Source organism: Pan troglodytes, chromosome 13 (genome assembly GCF_028858775.2).
Source record: "Pan troglodytes isolate AG18354 chromosome 13, NHGRI_mPanTro3-v2.0_pri, whole genome shotgun sequence".
Classification (NCBI taxonomy): Eukaryota; Metazoa; Chordata; class Mammalia; order Primates; family Hominidae; genus Pan; species Pan troglodytes.
Genome location: NC_072411.2, coordinates 132,232,268 through 132,249,439, shown reverse-complemented (window position 1 = coordinate 132,249,439; position 17,172 = coordinate 132,232,268). Strand labels below are relative to the sequence as shown.

At 41.7% G+C, this 17,172-nt stretch overlaps 1 protein-coding gene across 4 annotated transcripts in view; it reads right to left on the bottom strand.

Moving 5' to 3' along the window:
- Positions 1-17,172, bottom strand: part of FBXO36 (F-box protein 36) — a 129,329-nt gene that overhangs the window by 50,710 nt on the left and 61,447 nt on the right. For all 4 annotated transcript variants that reach the window (XM_001139272.7, XM_054679510.2, XM_063791671.1 and 1 more), the window contains one exon: positions 4,054-4,226. In XM_001139272.7, coding sequence (XP_001139272.1) covers positions 4,054-4,226 — 173 coding nt within the window. The remainder of the gene's footprint in view (positions 1-4,053; positions 4,227-17,172) is intronic.

The window sequence follows — 17,172 nt, the reverse complement described above, 5'->3', positions numbered from 1 at the left end:
TCCCACCCAGCTACTCAGGAGGCTGAGGCAGGAGAATCCCTTGAACCCAGGAGGTGGAGGTTGCATGAGCTGAGATCTCGCCACTGAACTCCAGCCTGGGTGACCGAGCGAGACTCTGACTCAAAAAAAAAAAAAAAAAAAGTGGTTAATGTTATGTGGGGAGAATAAAAGCAGCAGCCCTGAGTCATGTTCCATCTTCTAATAATTCTGGTCTGTAAAGATGCTCAGGGCTGAAATCAGCAACCTAGAGAAGCCCTACTTCAGAGCACTGGCTAAATTATGGAGAATGTTTTCAAGACTGCACTGAAATAATAGCAGGACACTGAGAGTGAAAGTAATAGTGGAAGTGAGTAAAACTTGGAGAGAAGGCAGCCGCTCAGCGTGAGAAATAACTACCAGAAGCCACTCACTTGCTGCTGTTTCCTATCAAATCCTTCCATTTACTTGCAGGAGCAGAAATTTACTGAAAGTAAATGGAAGGATTTGATAGAAAATCAAATCCAGGCCCTGCAACAGCGCAAAAACTTTTACTAGATCCCCACTAGCATATTTTATTTACGTAGAATTCTCTTTTCATTTAAAGTGTGAATAATCAGCTTCTTCCTCTTTTTTTTTTTTTTTTTTTTGAGACAGTCTCACTCTGTTGTCCAGGCTGCAGTGCAGTGGTGTGATCTTGGCTCACTGCAACCTCCGCATCCTGAGTTCAAGCAGCAATCCTGCCTCAGCCTCCCAACTACCTGGGATTACAGGCCTGTGCCACCAGGCCCAGCTAATTTTTGTATTTTTAGTTGAGATGTGGTTTCCCCATGTTGGCCAGGCTGGTCTCAAACTCCTGACCTCAGGTGATCCACCCGCCTCGGCCTCCCAATGTGCTGGGATTACAGGTGTGAGCCACCGTGCCCGGCCCTAATAATCAGCTTCTTATCAGCACCAAGCACAAAATTTCAACTTTAGGATACTTATTTAATGGCAAAAATATATACAACAGTACTTGTTTTCAGCTTTCTATTTTTAGGGAGGAAAATCAAGTAAAAAATATATTTTGGGGAGCTAAATGATGAGAACTTATGAATACAAAGAAGGAAACAATAGATACTGGTGTCTACTTGAGGGTGGAGGGTGGGAGGAAGAGGAGGAGCAGAAAACATAACTATTGGGTATTGGGTTTAATAATTAACCTGGGTGATTAAATAATCTGTACAAAAAAACCCTGTGACATGAGTTTACCTGTGTAACAAACCTTCACATGTATGCCCGAACCCAAAATATAAGTTAAAAAATACATATATATATACATATATATATTTGGACAGGAAGGTGGCTCACACCTGTAATCTCAGCACTTTGGGAGGCTGAGGTGGGAGGATCATTTGAGCCCAGGAGTTCAAGAGCAACCTGGGCAACACAATGAAATCCCACCTCTCTTTTAAAAACTAAATATGTGTGTGTGTGTGTGTGTATATACACATACATATATATACACACATATATATATATACACACACACACACTCTCAAAAGGAATATATTAAGTACTATAATGCAGATTATATTACTTAAGGCTGGGCGCGGTGGCTCACACCTGTAATCCCAGCACTTTGGGAGGCCGAGGTGGGTGGATCACCTGAGGTCAGGAGTTTGAGATCAGCCTGGCCAACATGGGGAAACCCCGTCTGTACTAAAAATATAAAAATTAGCTGGGCATGATGGTGGGTGCCTGTAATCCCAGTTACTCGGGAAGCTGAGGCACAAGAATCACTTGAACCCAATAGGCGGAGGTTGCAGTCAGCTGAGATCATGCCATTGCACTCTGGCCTGGGCGACAGAGCAAGACTCTGTCTCAAAAAAAAAAAAAAAAAATTACATTACTTAAAATTATTTTTGGCCAGGCACGGTGGCTCACGCTTGTAATCCCAGCACTTTGGGAGGCTGAGGCGGGCGGATCACGACATCAGGAGATCGAGACCATCCTGGCTAACACGGTGAAACCCCGTCTCTACTAAAAATACAAAAAATTAGCCGGGTGTGGTGGCGGGCGCCTGTAGTCCTAGCTACTCGGGAGGCTGAGGCAGGACAATGGCGTGAACCTGGGAGGCAGAGCTTGTAGTGAGCCGAGATTGCGCCACTGCACTTCAGCCTGGGCGACAGAGCGAGACTCGGTCTCAAAAAAAAAAAAAAAAAATCATGTTTTTTGACACAGGGTTTTGTTCTGTTGTCCAGGCTGGGGTGCAGTGGTGTGAACACAACTCACTGTAACCTCAACCTCCTGGGCTCAAGTGATCCTCCTATTCAGCCTCCAAAGTAACTGGGACTCCAGGGGCATGCCATGACACTCAGAAATTTTTTTTTTTTTTTTTTCTGAGACGGAGTTTCACTCTTGTTGCCCAGGCTGGAGTGCAATGGCATGATCTTGGCTCACCACAACCTCCGCCTCCCGGGTTCGAGCAATTCTCCTGCCTCAGCCTCCCTAGTAGCTGGGATTACAGGCATGTGCTACCAAGCTTGGCTAATTTTGTATTTTTAGTAGAGACAGGTTTTTTCCATGCTGGTCAGGCTGGTCTCGAACTCCCGACCTCAGGTGATCCAACCTCCTCAGCCTCCCAAAGTGCTGGGATTACAGGCATGAGCCACCGCGCCCGGCCATAACACTCAGCTAATTTTTTAAAAATGTATTGTAGAGATGGAATCTCCCTATTTTGCCCAAGTTGATCTCAAATTCCTAGGCTCAACCAATCCTCCCTCCTCAGCCTCCCAAAGTGCTGGAATTACAGTCATGAGCCACTGTGCCTGAATTAAAATTAATTTTTAAAATCAAGACATTTTATTGCATTATTGGGAAAAAATGTTGGCTTTTTAGATAATAAGATTATGATTTGAATCATCTTGGAAAATGTTGTATGTTCTTTTATAAATGGACATTGCCCCAATACATTACAGCTAAATACCGAGCTAGTCAGGGTTCCTCAGTTGCAAGCAACAGATTCCCATTCTGATTTACTTAAGCCAAAAAGAGATTTAATGGAAAATTAGTATGTGTGTGATTGTGGGGTAGCATTGGGGGTTCTGGAGTTGAAGGAACAACAGAAGGGTTAGGGACCAAGGTATCTTCCAGGATCCAGGGAGTACAACTGACAAAGGTCACACTGAAGCCTTGACAATAGCTGAAATCAGCACTAACTGTGCTTCCTGCTCTTGGGTCATTCTGCTGAGGATTTCAAGCAGTGAGACAATGCATCTTGTCAGCTTCGGGCAAGGAAGAAAATGGGACACTGCAATGGACAGCCCACTGAAACACACATATTGGGAGACAGGCAATGCAGCAAAGGCTATTACTAGAAGAAATGGAAACGGATGTCAGGTTGTCCTCCTTGCCCTATTCTCTCTTTTTTTTTTTCTTTTTGAGTCAGAGTCTCGCTCTGTCACCCAGGCTGGAGTTCAGTGGCGAGATCTTGGCTCACTGCAACCTCCACCTCCCGGGTTCAAGTGATTCTCCTGCCTCAGCCTCCTGAGTAGCTGGGATTACAAGCACCTGCCACCATGCCCAGCTGATTTTTGTATTTTTAGTAGAGATGGGGTTTCCCCATGTTGGCCAGGCTGGTCTCAAACTCCTGACCTCAGGTGATCCACCCACCTCGGCCTCCCAAAGTGCCCTATTCTCTTACGCCACTATGCTTCTGCTTGGTCGTTCCTTGACTTGGAATGCCCCCCAACCCAGATCACCTGTCTTCACCAATTTCACCCTCAAAAGCTAGATGAAGTAAACTGCTTTTGTGAAGCCAGGCAGAGAAAATCACTTTGCACTATCTTTGTACCTTGCATACACATCCCTTGTTGAACTGATCACGCTGTATTATAATTATTTGCATTTACATGAATCTCTACTATAATACTGTAAGTTCTTTGAGGGGAGGAATGTCATTTCATCTCTGCTGCTTGTGCACCTAAGACAGTGTCCATCACAAAGTTAGTACTCAACAAATGATTGCTATGTTAAAAATTTTTTTTAGAAAGCATATGGAAAATTCTATATAGACATAAAATTATTGACCGTTACCTTTGCAAATCTGTGTGATGTTTGACAAAGCCTGGCAATATCTTCAAGATCCAGATAAGAAATGATATTCAGGAGCAAATCGTCTGAGAGCCGTTCAAGGAAGTCAAATTTACCTTTGCACAAATTGATGACATAGTCTAATATTCTTGCGCCAAATATTAAGGCAGTTTGACCTGTAATTCAAAGAAGCCAACATGGTTATCATATACAGTCACATAAAAATTGTAATAACAATCAGTGAAATACAAGCTTCAGAGCATTTTTCCCCTGGGAGTGACGTTAGATGATGCTAAGTCATTCCTACTTTCACCGAGCTGCCTTTGGGACTAACTGAATGCATTTTTGAGGCATCTGTTTCCAATTTCTGTCCCTGCCCTGAGATCAGAATCTTTTAGGGACACTCACTGTTTAACACAGTGATTTCTGCATCCCCTTGATCTCATCAGCACCAAACTCCAGTCTATACCACTAACTTAATTGGTCTTGGCATTACCATTGTACTCACGGCCCCTCTGAGCAGGCAGCTATGTGGAGGAAAAAGATGCTGGTCCACGTGGCTTTTCTGCCAGCCCTGCTACTGTCCATTGGTCTAAAACACATTGTCTCCTAATTTTAGCTGACATTTGATCTCTTATTTAACTTATTTTTTTTTTTTTAGATGGGGTCGCCCAGGCTGGATTGCAGTGGTGCAATCGCAGCTCACTGCAGCCTCGACCTCCCAGGCTCAAGCAATCCTCCCATTTCAACCTCCCAAGTAGCTGGGACTACTGGTGTGTGCCACCATGCCTGGCTATTTTTTTTAATTTTTTTTTAGAGATGGAGTCTTATTATGTTGCCCAGGCTGGTCTAGAACTCCTGGGCTCAAGCAATCCTCCCACCTCGGCCTCCCAAAGTGCTGGGATTCCAGGCATGAGACACCACACCCAGCCTGTTATTTTTATACATTGTGTCTACACCAAACTTTCTTCCTTCTTTACCATCTCCTTTCATCCCTAACTTCATTTGATAGGAAAAAAAAAAAAAAAAAAGGAAAAGGGCTGGGCACGGAGGCTCACCCCTATAATCCCAGCACTTTGGGCAGCCAAGGCAGGCGGATCACCTGAGGTTGGGAGTTCGAGACCTGCCTGACCAACATGGAGAAACCCTGTCTCTAATAAAAATACAAAATTAGCCAGGCGTGGTGGCACATGCCTGTAATCCCAGCTACTCGGGAGGCTGAGGCAGGACAATTGCTCGAACCCGGGAGGCGGAGGTTGCGGTCAGCTGAGATCATGCCATTGCACTCCAACCTGTGCAACAAGAGCGAAATTCTGTCCAAAAAAAAAAAAAAGAAAGAAAGAAAGAAAGAGAAAGAAAGAAAGGAAGGAAAGAAAGAGAAAAAATACAAAGAGGCAAAGAGAAAAACATGAATATTTCATAATAATTATTATGATAATTTTTTTGTAGAGACAGGGTCTCACTATGTTGCTCAGGCTGGATGCTACATAGTATTTTAACTTTTGCCTAATATTTTTTGTACCTGTTCACTTATTTTCAAATTAGGAAATAGTTCATAAAGAATCAACCAATCAATGGCCTATCTAACTATGTTTGACGTAGGAAAAAAGGATTTCCCCCCAGTTCTCTGAATAAACAAGAAATGAAAACTTGTTTGGAAGGATAGATGTTTAAATGTAAACAGTGGTTAAATGTGGTGACTTTTATTTTCTTCCTTTTGCCTATCTGTATTTTCTGATCTTTGTACAATAAACCCATATTACCAGTGTAATTTTTTTAAATATTGGAAGAAAAGACTACCTCTTTTTTTTGTTTTGTTTTGTTTTTGAGACAGAGTCTTGCTCTGTCACCCAGGCTGGAGTGCAGTGGCACAATCTCAGCTCACTGCAACCTCTGCCCCCTGGGTTCAAGCAATTCTCCTGCCTCAGCCTCCTGAGTAGCTGGGATTACAGGCACCCACCACCATGCCTGGCTAATTTTTGTATTTTTAGTAGAGATGGGGTTTCACCATATTGGTCAGGCTGGTCTCGAACTCCTGACCTGGTGATCCACCCACCTCAGCCTCCTAAAGTGCTGCGATTACAGGCATTAGCCACCATGCCCGGCCAAGACTACCTCCTTTTAAGAGAGAGGAAAACAGGGTGATGGTGGGGTATGCATATAGATCACAGGGGCCCCAAAACTGGGGGCTTTGTCAGTTTCTCTTCTCCCCTTCTGACTCTGAAAGCTCCACTATGGAGTCTTTCCACAAATGGCTCTTAGAAGAGAAAGAGTGCACTCTCTTAGATTCAATGTCCAATATTTGGCGACCACCTTCCCTATTCAACCTGAACCATTCCTTCTGGAGCAAGTAGGACAGAGCTGTCAAGGGCAATAGGCTCCCTGCAGAAGCAGGAGGAACTGTGATCCTAGAAGTTGGGCTCTCTGATTTCAGAATGGATGTAAGGTGTGGGCTGTGTTTATGTAAAAGCCCAATTGTGCCAGCTTAGAAGAGTAGCTATATAAGATTTCTCTCCCAAACAGGTTAGCCTACATTAAGGCATTAATACAGAAATAGAAAATAGAGGCATTAAGGATTTAAGTTGCTTCTGAATTCCAAGTGCTTCCCATTCAAAGCCCCTCTAAAGTACAAGGGCCTTCTTGGGGGGTGAGGAATAGCCCTTTCAAAAACTCAGCATTAAAGAGTAGGTATTGTGAAGATCCTCTGCCCACCAGCAGAAGAAGAAGAAAAAGCAGTGCTTATTTAAAGCCCTTGACATAATTGAAGATAATTTTTGAATACTTTAAAATGACAAGAAAACGTGTTCAAAGCATGCTCAAATATACTTTAGAAAGTCTCCACCAATAAAGTATTTAAAGTGTAAAAGTTGGCCGGGTGCAGTGGCTCACGCCTGTAATCCCAGCACTTTGGGAGTCCGAGGAGGGTGGATCACGAGGTCAGGAGATCGAGACCATCCTGGCTAACACAGTGAATCCCTGTCCCTACTAAAAATACAAAAAAAAAAAATTAGCCGGGCGTGGTGGTGGGCGCCTGCAGTCCCAGCTACTCAGGAGGCTGAGGCGGGAGAATGGCGGAGGTTGCAATGAGCTGAGATCGTGCCACTGCACTGCAGCCTGAGTGACAGAGCCAGACTCCATCCCTGCCAAAAATAAATAAATAAATAAATAAGTGTAAAAGTTTTAGGACATGTACAACTAGGTATGAAATGTGATGGTTTAAAAGTGTAGGTGGTTAGAGTATTTTGAAAAAATACTCTTGCTTTTTTGGTATTTTTAAATGTTACTAACATATATTTCTTTTGAAATAAAAAAAAGTATATTAAAACAAACTCCATTTTGCAACATAAAATCACTGCCTGCCTGTTGGATTATGTGGCAGTCAGTCTCCAAGACAGTTTCAGTGACTATCTTTTCCTAAACTTATACCCCCGCATATTTCCATCCCACCCTGAATAGGGCTGCCCTATTAACAAAGAGGATATTGCAGAAATGATATTCAAAGGGTAGGTCATCATAAAGGCTTCTGCTTTGCTCTTCGATCACTCACTCTGCGAGAAGCCAATGGCCATGTCCTGACAAGTTCTTTTGAAGTCTTATAGTGGCTGCCCTTAGAGACAATAAATGACCTATTCAGATCTTAGTTAATCTCGTTAGGATTGGGAGGGTCTGGAAGAAAAAGATCTAGCTCTGTTAATAGAGATTCTTCACAGATACAAATTTTCCCCCACAAAGAACAGCTTTGCAGGGCCATTTCAAAATATGGCAAATCAACATGTTTTGGGGAAAAATATGTTGATTTTCTTCTTTGTCTCATAATGTTATGCCAGAGTCAGGTTGGAAAGTACATAATGATATATAGGGTTAAATAAAACCCATCTGATGAGACTATGATTTGTAGGGCATGACTCCCCAGACCCCTCAGATAGGAATTTGAGCAAGATAAAAAATCAGAGTTTAGTCCTCACTTAGCAGCACTATGGAGAGGTCCATGAGACAAGAAATTGAAACCTCCTGCCAACAACCACCAGTGATTTGTCAGCCATGTGTATAAGCCATCCTTGAATGGGATCCTCCAGCCCCAATCAAGCCTTCTTCAGATGACTGAGGTGCCATCCAATCCCATGCAAGTCTCCTAATCAGAACCACTCAGTTAAGTTGCTCCCAAATTTCTGGTCCACTGGAACTGTTTGAGATAATAAACATTTATTACAGTTTTAAGTCATTACGTTTTGGGATAATCTGTTACACAGCAATAGATGATAAAGACTTGGGTACCTGCAAGAGATGTGCTGCCACAGTGGAACCTAAAATGTAAGAGTGGCTTTGATATTGAAAAGTCCATAAAAATGTGAATGAGTGTGAGGAGACGGTTGGTGAAAGCCTGAAGAGCCAAGAAGAAACCATTAGTAGAAGTCTAATGGACTCTGAGGTTTTAAAGATGAAGATAAAAGATTAAGTGAGGGCCAGGTGCGGTCGCTCATGCCTGTAATCCCAGCACTTTGGGAGGCCAAGGCAGGCAGATCACTTGGGGTCAGGAGTTCGAGACCAGCCTGGTCAACATGGTGAAACCCCATCTCTACTGAAAATACAAAAATCAGCTGGGCATGGAGGCGGGCACCTGTAATCCCAGTTACTTACAAGGCTGAGGCATGATAATTGCTTGAACCCGGGAGGCAGAGGGTGCAGTAGCCAAGACTGCACCACTGCACTCCAGCCTGGACAACAGAGTAAGACTCCATCTCAAAAAAAAAAAAAAAGATTAAATGAGAAAAAAATGCAACTTATGGGTTGTGCCATTTAGCTAAGGAAATGTCCAAGCAGAGCAGGAACATACTGCCTGATTTCTTCTTGATGCTTAAAGTAAAAGATGAGATTAAAGAGACAAGGTAAAGGAAGGTCTCTTAAAAAGGACACAGGATTTACTGCTTTTGAACATTCTCTGCCTCTTCAGCTGTCAAACAAGCTAAAATTAAGAAGTGACGCTCAGGCAAAGATCAAATCTAGGACAATGGAAGAAAAACATGGTATAAAGAAGAAATTGGAGGTGGGGAAAGGTGGCTACAAGATGCTCTGTCAAAAACCATTCAGTCAAACCTTAGGGTTTTCATGAAGCTTAACGGTGTTGTCACTCAAGAGTCAAGAGCAGAAACCCAACGTAGAGAAGTGCTTATCTCAAAGAAATATATAAGTGTGGTTTTCTCTAATGCAGTAGACCCCAATAAGAATTATGGAAAACCCATGATATTTTTAAGAGAATTATATTGGTAAAAACACTGCCATCCAGCCTGAACTGAAAGGGTCACACGCAGTACAAAAGGAGAAGACTTTGGACCCTCAACCAGCAAGGTAGCTTTCATTCTATGGCTTCTTCTCTTGGCTTGTGCAGGGCTGCCGTTTCACTGTGTGCTCACATGACTTCTTCTTTGTGAGCTTAAGGAGACAGGGAGTGAGCCTGTGGTCTGACTTCTAACAAGAACACCAATTCTATCAGATTAGGGCCCCAACTTAAAGACCTTATTTAACCTTAATTACTTCCTTAGAGGCCTCCATGTCCAAATATAGTACATTGGGAGTCAGGGGTTCGACATATGAATTTGAGGGGGGACACATTCAGTTCATGATCCTGGGAAACATTTGGAAATTTTAAACACATTTCTGAATAATTAAGGAGTCAAAGAAGATATTAGGCCAGGCACAGTAGCTCATGCCTGTAATCCCAGCACTTTGGGAGGCCAAGGTGGGCCGATTACTTAAGGTCATGAGTTCTAGACCAGCCTGGCCAAGATGGTGAAACCCCATGTCTATTAAAAATACAAAAATTAGCTAGGCATGGTGGTGCTCGCCTGCAATCCCAGCTGCTAGGGAGGCTGAGGTGGAAGAATTGCTTTGAGGTGGAGGTTGCAGTGAGCCTAGATTGCACCACTGCACTCCAGCCTGGGTGACAGAGTGAGACTCCCATCTTGGGGCAGGGGAGGGGAAAAAAAAGAAAGAAAACCCAAGAGACTGTGACCAGTAAATAAAATGAATTCACTGATTAATTAAGAAAAGGAAAGCTTAACTAAAGTTTCAGGTCTATACTGCTTTACAGATTAGCTTTATAAACTCTCAAAGAATTATATACCAATCCATATGGTATACAATTTGTTCCAAAGAATAGAAATAGAAGAACTCCCCAGCTCAAATTAGGAAGTTGTGCAAATCAGCAATGATGGTAGGCAAAAGGAAAACTGTATGCTAAACTTTACTTAGGAACATATGTGGTAAAAATTCTAAACAAAACATCAGGAAATTGAGTTCACCAACATATTAAAAAAGTAAACAAATTTTGACCAGTAGGATTAATCCTGGAATGATCCAAGGATGTTATAACTTTGGTAAATATCTTACAGAATTTGCCATATTAACGTATTTTTTTAGATAACCATCTCAAAAGTATAGAAAATTATTTCATATAAATATTTCTAACATCTATTATAAATGAAAACTCCTAGAAAGCTAGTAATAAAAGGGAACATCCTTAACCTGATAACCTGATATATAGAAGTTACCAAAACCCAATAACAGTAACAATAATAATGAATGGTACAAATATGGGTTGGTATCATCTTCAATATTTGCCAGGTACTGCTCTAATATGTATATATATAAAGTGTGTGTGTTATATATATTATACAATATATATAAGATATATCATATATATATAATATAATTTACCCTCACAATGACCCTATTGGATGGGTACTATTATTATTCCCCTCTTATAGAGGAAAAAAAGGAGTTCTGGAATATGGAGAGAACTTAAGAGAGAGAGAGAAACTAGGAAATGAGGAACAGAAAGGATAAGTGGCTGTTCAGGATCACACAATGAGAAAGTGGCAGAACTAGGATTGAACCCAGGGAGTTTGCTCTACAATGCACCCTCCAATCATGATGGTATATAACCTCTAATGTCAGAAATAAGACCAGAATGCCCACTATCACCATCTCTATTCAGCGTTGTTTTAGAGGTCACAGAAAGAACAAAACAAGGAAAATATAAAAATACATCATGAGCCGGGTGCGGTGGCTTACGCCTGTAATCCCAACACATTGGGAGGCCGAGGCGGGTGGATCACGAGGTCAGAAGTTCAAGACCAGCCTGGCCAAGATGGTGAAACCCTGTCTCTACTAAAAATACAAAAAAAAAAAAAAAAAAAAAAAAAATTAGCCAGGCGTGGTGGTGGGTGCCTGTAATCCCAGCTACTCTGGAGTCTGAGGCAGAGAACTGCTTGAAGCCGGGAGGCAGAGGTTGCAGTGAGCTGAGATCACATCACTGCACTCCAGCCTTGGCTAGAAAGCGAGACTCCGAAACAAACAACAAACAAAATATATCATGGCCGGGCGTGGTGGCTCACGCCTGTAATCCCAGCACTTTGGGAGGCTGAGGCGGGCAGATCACCTGAGGTCGGGAGTTCAAGATCAGCCTGACCAACATGGAGAAACCCTGTCTCTACTAAAAATACAAAATTAGCCAGGCACGGTGGCACATGCCTGTAATCCCAGCTACTCAGGAGGCTGAGGCAGGAGAATCACTTGAAGCTGGCAGGGAGAGGTTGCAGTGAGCCAAAATTGTGCCATTGCATTCCAGCCTAGGCAACAAGAGCTAAACTCCATCTCAAAAAAATAAATAAATAAAAATAAAAATACATCATGATCAGAAAGAAAAACTGCCATTACCACAAAATGATCTGAATGTCAACATACAAAAGTTGACAAAAGTCAAGAAATCCTACTGAAAAAAGATCAGTATCATTTCTTTATATACCAGCAACGATTAACTCAAAATTATAACTTAGTAAGCATTTATCTTTTGGCCAGCAATCTCACACTGAAATGATCTGTGCACACAGTTATTCATTTTGGCATTATCTGTGATACGAAAAGATTGGAAACAACCCAATTTTTATCATTAGAATTTTGATGCCTACATATAAAGAAATATTATATGCAGATAAAGCATATATATGATATGTATATAGTATATGCTTTAGTATAAAGCATATATATACTCTATTAAAGCATAAATACTATGCAGTAAAAAAAAAAAACAGGCCAGCGTGGTGGCTCACGCCTATAATCCCAGCACTTTGGGAGGCTGAGGCAGGTGGATCACCTGAGGTCAGGAGTTCGAGACCAGCCTGAGCAACATGGAGAAACCCCATCTCTACTAAGAAAATACAAAATTAGCTGGGCGTGGTGGCGCATGCCTGTAATCCCAGCTACTCAGGAGGCTGAGGCAGGAGAATCTCTTGAACCCATGAGACGGAGCTTGTAGTGAGCTGAGATCGCACCACTGCACTCCAGCCTGGGCAACTAGAGTGAAACTCGGTCTCAAAAACAAAAAAACAAACAAACAAAAATAAAACAAAACAAAGAATATCTCCAAAGACATGAAGGAATTTCCTGGATATACTGGTGAAAAGGTAAAGTGTTGAACAGCAGGAGCAGAATGCTATTTGTGTAAGAAACGGGTAGCAGAGTATAAACATATTTATGAATTTGTTTATATCTGCAGAAAGAAACACTGGAACAGTAAATAAAAGCAAAAGTGTTTACATCCAGGACAAAGCTATTACTAGCTTTCTAGGAGTTTTCGTTTATCATAGATGTTAGAAATATTTATATGAAATAATTTTCTATACTTTTGAGATGGTTATCTAAAAAAATACGTTACAATTTTGAGTAGATTCTCTGACCACATGTAATTTAGCTAAATATTAAGAACAAAAAAAGTAACTAAGAAATCCCCAACTACCTGTAAATTAAACAATATGTTTCTAAATAATCTAAGGGTCAAAGAAGAAATCAAAATGGAAATTAGAAAATGTTTTAACTGAATGAAAATGAATGAGAATAAAGATGCAAGTTATCAAAACTTGTCTATGTAGGTAAAGCAGCAGTTAAAGAAAATTTAGAGGAGAAAAAATGGCTCTAAACAATGATTTAGGCAAGGTGCAGTGGCTCATGTCTATAATCCCAGCACTTTGGGAGGCCAAGGTGGGAGGAATCGCTTGAGGCCAGGAGTTAGAAATAAGTCCCAAGACCAGCCTGCGCACCATAGTGAGACCCTGTTTCTACAAAATTATCCAGGTGTGGTGGTGCACACCTGTAGTCCCAGCTACTCCAGAAGCTGAGGTAGGAGGATCACTTAAGCCCAGGAGGTTAAGGCTGTAGTGAGCCATGATCACACCACTGCACTCCAGCCTGGATGACAGAACAAAACCCTATCTCAAAAATAAAAAATAAAATAAAATGAATAAATCAACAATGATTTATACTTCCATCTCAAGAAGCTAAAAAAGAACAACAAACCAGACTTAAGGAAAGTAGTAGAAAGGAAATAAGGGTAAGAACAGAAATCACTTTTTAAAAACTCACAAAAACAAAATCAACAGAGCTAAAAGTTAGTTCTATGAAAAAAGTTAATGAAAGAAGTAAACCCCTGGCAAGATTAATTAAGAAAAAAAATAGAGAAAATGTAAATTACCATTATCATGGAATGAATAAGAGAACACACTACAGATCCTACAGACATCAAAAGAAGAGGATATTATGAACAGATTACAACAAAAAAAAGTGACAATTTAGATAAAATGAAGTAAATAGGACAAATGTTAACATCTTTTGTTAGTGGTATTGAGTCTCTGTAATGTTCCTTTTTTTTTTTTTGAGATGGAGTCTCGCTCTGTTGCCGAGGCTGGAGTGCAATGGCCACAATCTCGACTCACTGCAGCCTCTGTCTCCTGAGTTCAAACGACTCAGCCTCCCAAGTAGCTGGGATTACAGTTGTGCACCAACATGCCTGGCTCATTTTTTTATATTTTAGTAGAGATGGGTCGCACCATGTTGGCCAGGCTGGTCTTGAACTCCTGACCTCAAATGATCTGCCCACCTTGGCCTCCCAAAGTGCTGGGATTACAGGTGTGAGCCACTGTGCCCAGCCAGAGTCTCTGTAAATGTTCTTTTCTGTAGGTTTAAAATATTTCTGAATTTGAAAACTTTTAAAGAGCAAGCTACAGGATACAATGCATAAGATTCTTCTTTTTGGCCAGGTGCGGTGGCTCACACCTATAATCCCAGCACTTTGGGAGGCTGAGGTGGGCGGATCACCTGAGGTCAGGAGATCCAGACCAGCCTGGCCAACATGCTGAAACCTCGTCTCTACTAAAAATACAAAAATTAGCTGGGCATGGTGGTGGGTGCCTGTAGTCCCAGCTACTCGGGAGGCTGAGGCAGGAGAATCGCTTGAACCCAGGAGGCAGAGGCTGTGGTGAGCCAAGATGGCACCACTGCACTCCAGCCTAGGCTACAGAGGGAGACTCTGTCTCCAAAAAAAAAAAAAAAAAAAAATTCTTCTTTTTATATTTGTTTATTTATTTATTTATTTATTTATTTATTTATTTTAAGATAGGGTCTCACTCTGTTGCCCATATTGGAGTGTAGTAGCACAATCACAGCAGCTGTGACCTCTTGTATACAAGTGATCCTCCCACTTCAGCCTCCCCAGCAGATGGGACCACAGGTGAACGTGAATCCACACCCAGTTAATTTTTGCATTTTTTATACAGACAGGGTTTCATCACATTGCCCAGGCTGGTCGTGAACTGCTTGGGCTCAAGTGATCCTCCAGCCTCGGCCTCCCAAAGTCCTCAGATTACAGGTGTGAGCTATGCTGCCCAGTCCTTTTTGTGTTAATATATAACATATTCTTGTATGTATGCATAAACCATTTTTATAAGGATATAACAGAAACTCCTAATGATGGTTGTCCTGGAACTAGAAACACAGGGTCAGAGGGAGACTTATTTTCATGCTAAAACTTTTTATTTTTATTGTATTTATTTATTTATTTTGAGACAGGGTCTCATTCTGTCCCCCAGCCTGGAGTATAGTGGCACAATCATGGCTAGCTGCAGCTTTGACCTCCTAGCTCAAGCCATCCTCCCACCTCAGACTCCCAAGTAGCTGGGACTACAGGCATATGCCACCATGCCCAGCTAATTTTTTTAATTTTGTATAGACAGTGTCTCACTATGTTGCCCAGGCTGGTCTTGAACCCCTGGGCTCAGGCAGTCCTCCCACCTTTGCCTCCCAAAGTGCTGGGATTACAGGCATGAGCCACAGTGCTTAACCTAAAACTTTTCAAACTCATTTAACTTTTGTTTTACTATGTGCATTATTTCAATTTTTAATCTTAAAACATCAGTTAATAATAAATGACAAAATGTAAGATTTTATTTGGATTTGCCTTCTCTGCTCTGCAGCCCAGAGCCAGCCTCCCAGGCTCCTACCTCCTGCACTCTCCCACCTCACCATCCACTTGCAGAACCCAACCCAAGGTATGCAGAAGCTAGAGATCAAGGCTGAAGACAAGGGGCAGCTGATCAGAGAGGGCAGCAAGGAGGGGAGGAGTGTTGTAAGAGGTGTTAGTTAGGAATGAGAAAATAAAGGCCCAAGTTAAAGGCTGACGTATAAGTCTAAAAAAAAAACCTAGAGAAAATGGATTATGGAACAAGGCATGGTGGCAAAAGGGGTAAGAAAACACCTACCTCCTATTGGATGGAGTATAATTAACACAGCAGTTTTTTGGAGGGCAATTTGTGAGGATAAGAAAGTAACTGGTATTTTACGTAAATTTTAAATTACTCTAAATTGAAATATTGTGACATCAAAATATTAATGAAGTCTCATTTTAGGTGCAAATGTTAAAATAATGTAAATCACACAACTTAAAATTCTTTCAAGAGTAGCATAATTATAAAGTTGGCATAATTATTAAGGTCATATGTGTTGCAAATGCCACTTGCGCTGCATCCTGTGGCAGTGCCATGCGAGCCAGTTCACAGAAAGACCATCCTTGGTCACGTTAACCCTGAATTTTGCAAGATTTTCAAGAATACACCCCTCAGATAAAATCTATCAAAATTTATAAGGTATATCTCTTTGGATATAGCAATTCCACCTGTAGGAATCCATATTACTGACATTCTCATGTAAGTGTGCAGATATAGATGTCCCAGCATGTACCTAAAGGCTTCAGTGAGAACAGCAAAACCTGGAAACCATCCGAAAATGCCCATCAATTGAGGATTGTGTATTTGTACCCACAGAATACCATACATCCTTGCAAAAGAACAGGGGACTTTATGTACACTAACAGAAAAATAATCATAATATATGAAGAGCAAAACAAGTTAAAAACCTAAAGATGAGGCTGGGCGCGGTGGTTCACGCCTGTAATCCCAGCACTTTGGGAGGCTGAGGCGGGCAGATCACAAGATCAGGAGATCGAGACCATCATGGCTAACATGGTAAAACCCCATCTCTACTAAAAATATAAAAAATTAGCCGGGCGTGCTGGCGGGCGCCTGTAGTCCCAGCTACTTGGGAGGCTGAGGCAAGAGAATTACGTGAACCCGGGAGGCGGAGCTTGCAGTGAGCTGAGATCACGCCACTGCACTCCAGCCCGGGCGACAGAGCGAGACTCCGACTCAAAAAATAAAAAAAAAATAAAACCTAAGATGAAATTGATTTGATTTTTTTTTTTTTTTTTTTTTTTTTTTTTGAGATAGAGTCTTGCTCTGTTGCCAGGCTGGAGTGCAGTGGCATGATCTCGGCTCACTGCAACCTCCACCTCCAGGGTTCAAGCGATTCTCCTGCCTCAGCCTCCTGAGTAGCTGGGACTACAGGCGCGTGCCACCACGCCCAGCTGATTTTTGTATTTTTAGTAGAGACAGGGTTTCACCATGTTGGCCAGGATGGTCTCCATCTCTTGACCTCGGGATCCACCCGCCTCGGCCTCCCAAAGTGCTGGGATTACAGGCGTGAGCCACCGCGCCCAGCCTGATTTTATTTTTATAAACATATATACAATTCAAACAGAAAGAATTCAAATACAAATGAAACTATTTAGAATGGTCGTCTCTGGGGAATGGAGCTTGGAGGAGAGAAACAATTTTCACTTTTTAAATATTAAAAACTCCAACAGCTGGAATTTTTTGAGTACTTATTATGTGCCAGGCAAATTCTAAGCACTTCATTCAATTAGTCCTCATAAGGATCCTGTGAGATAGATGCCATTAT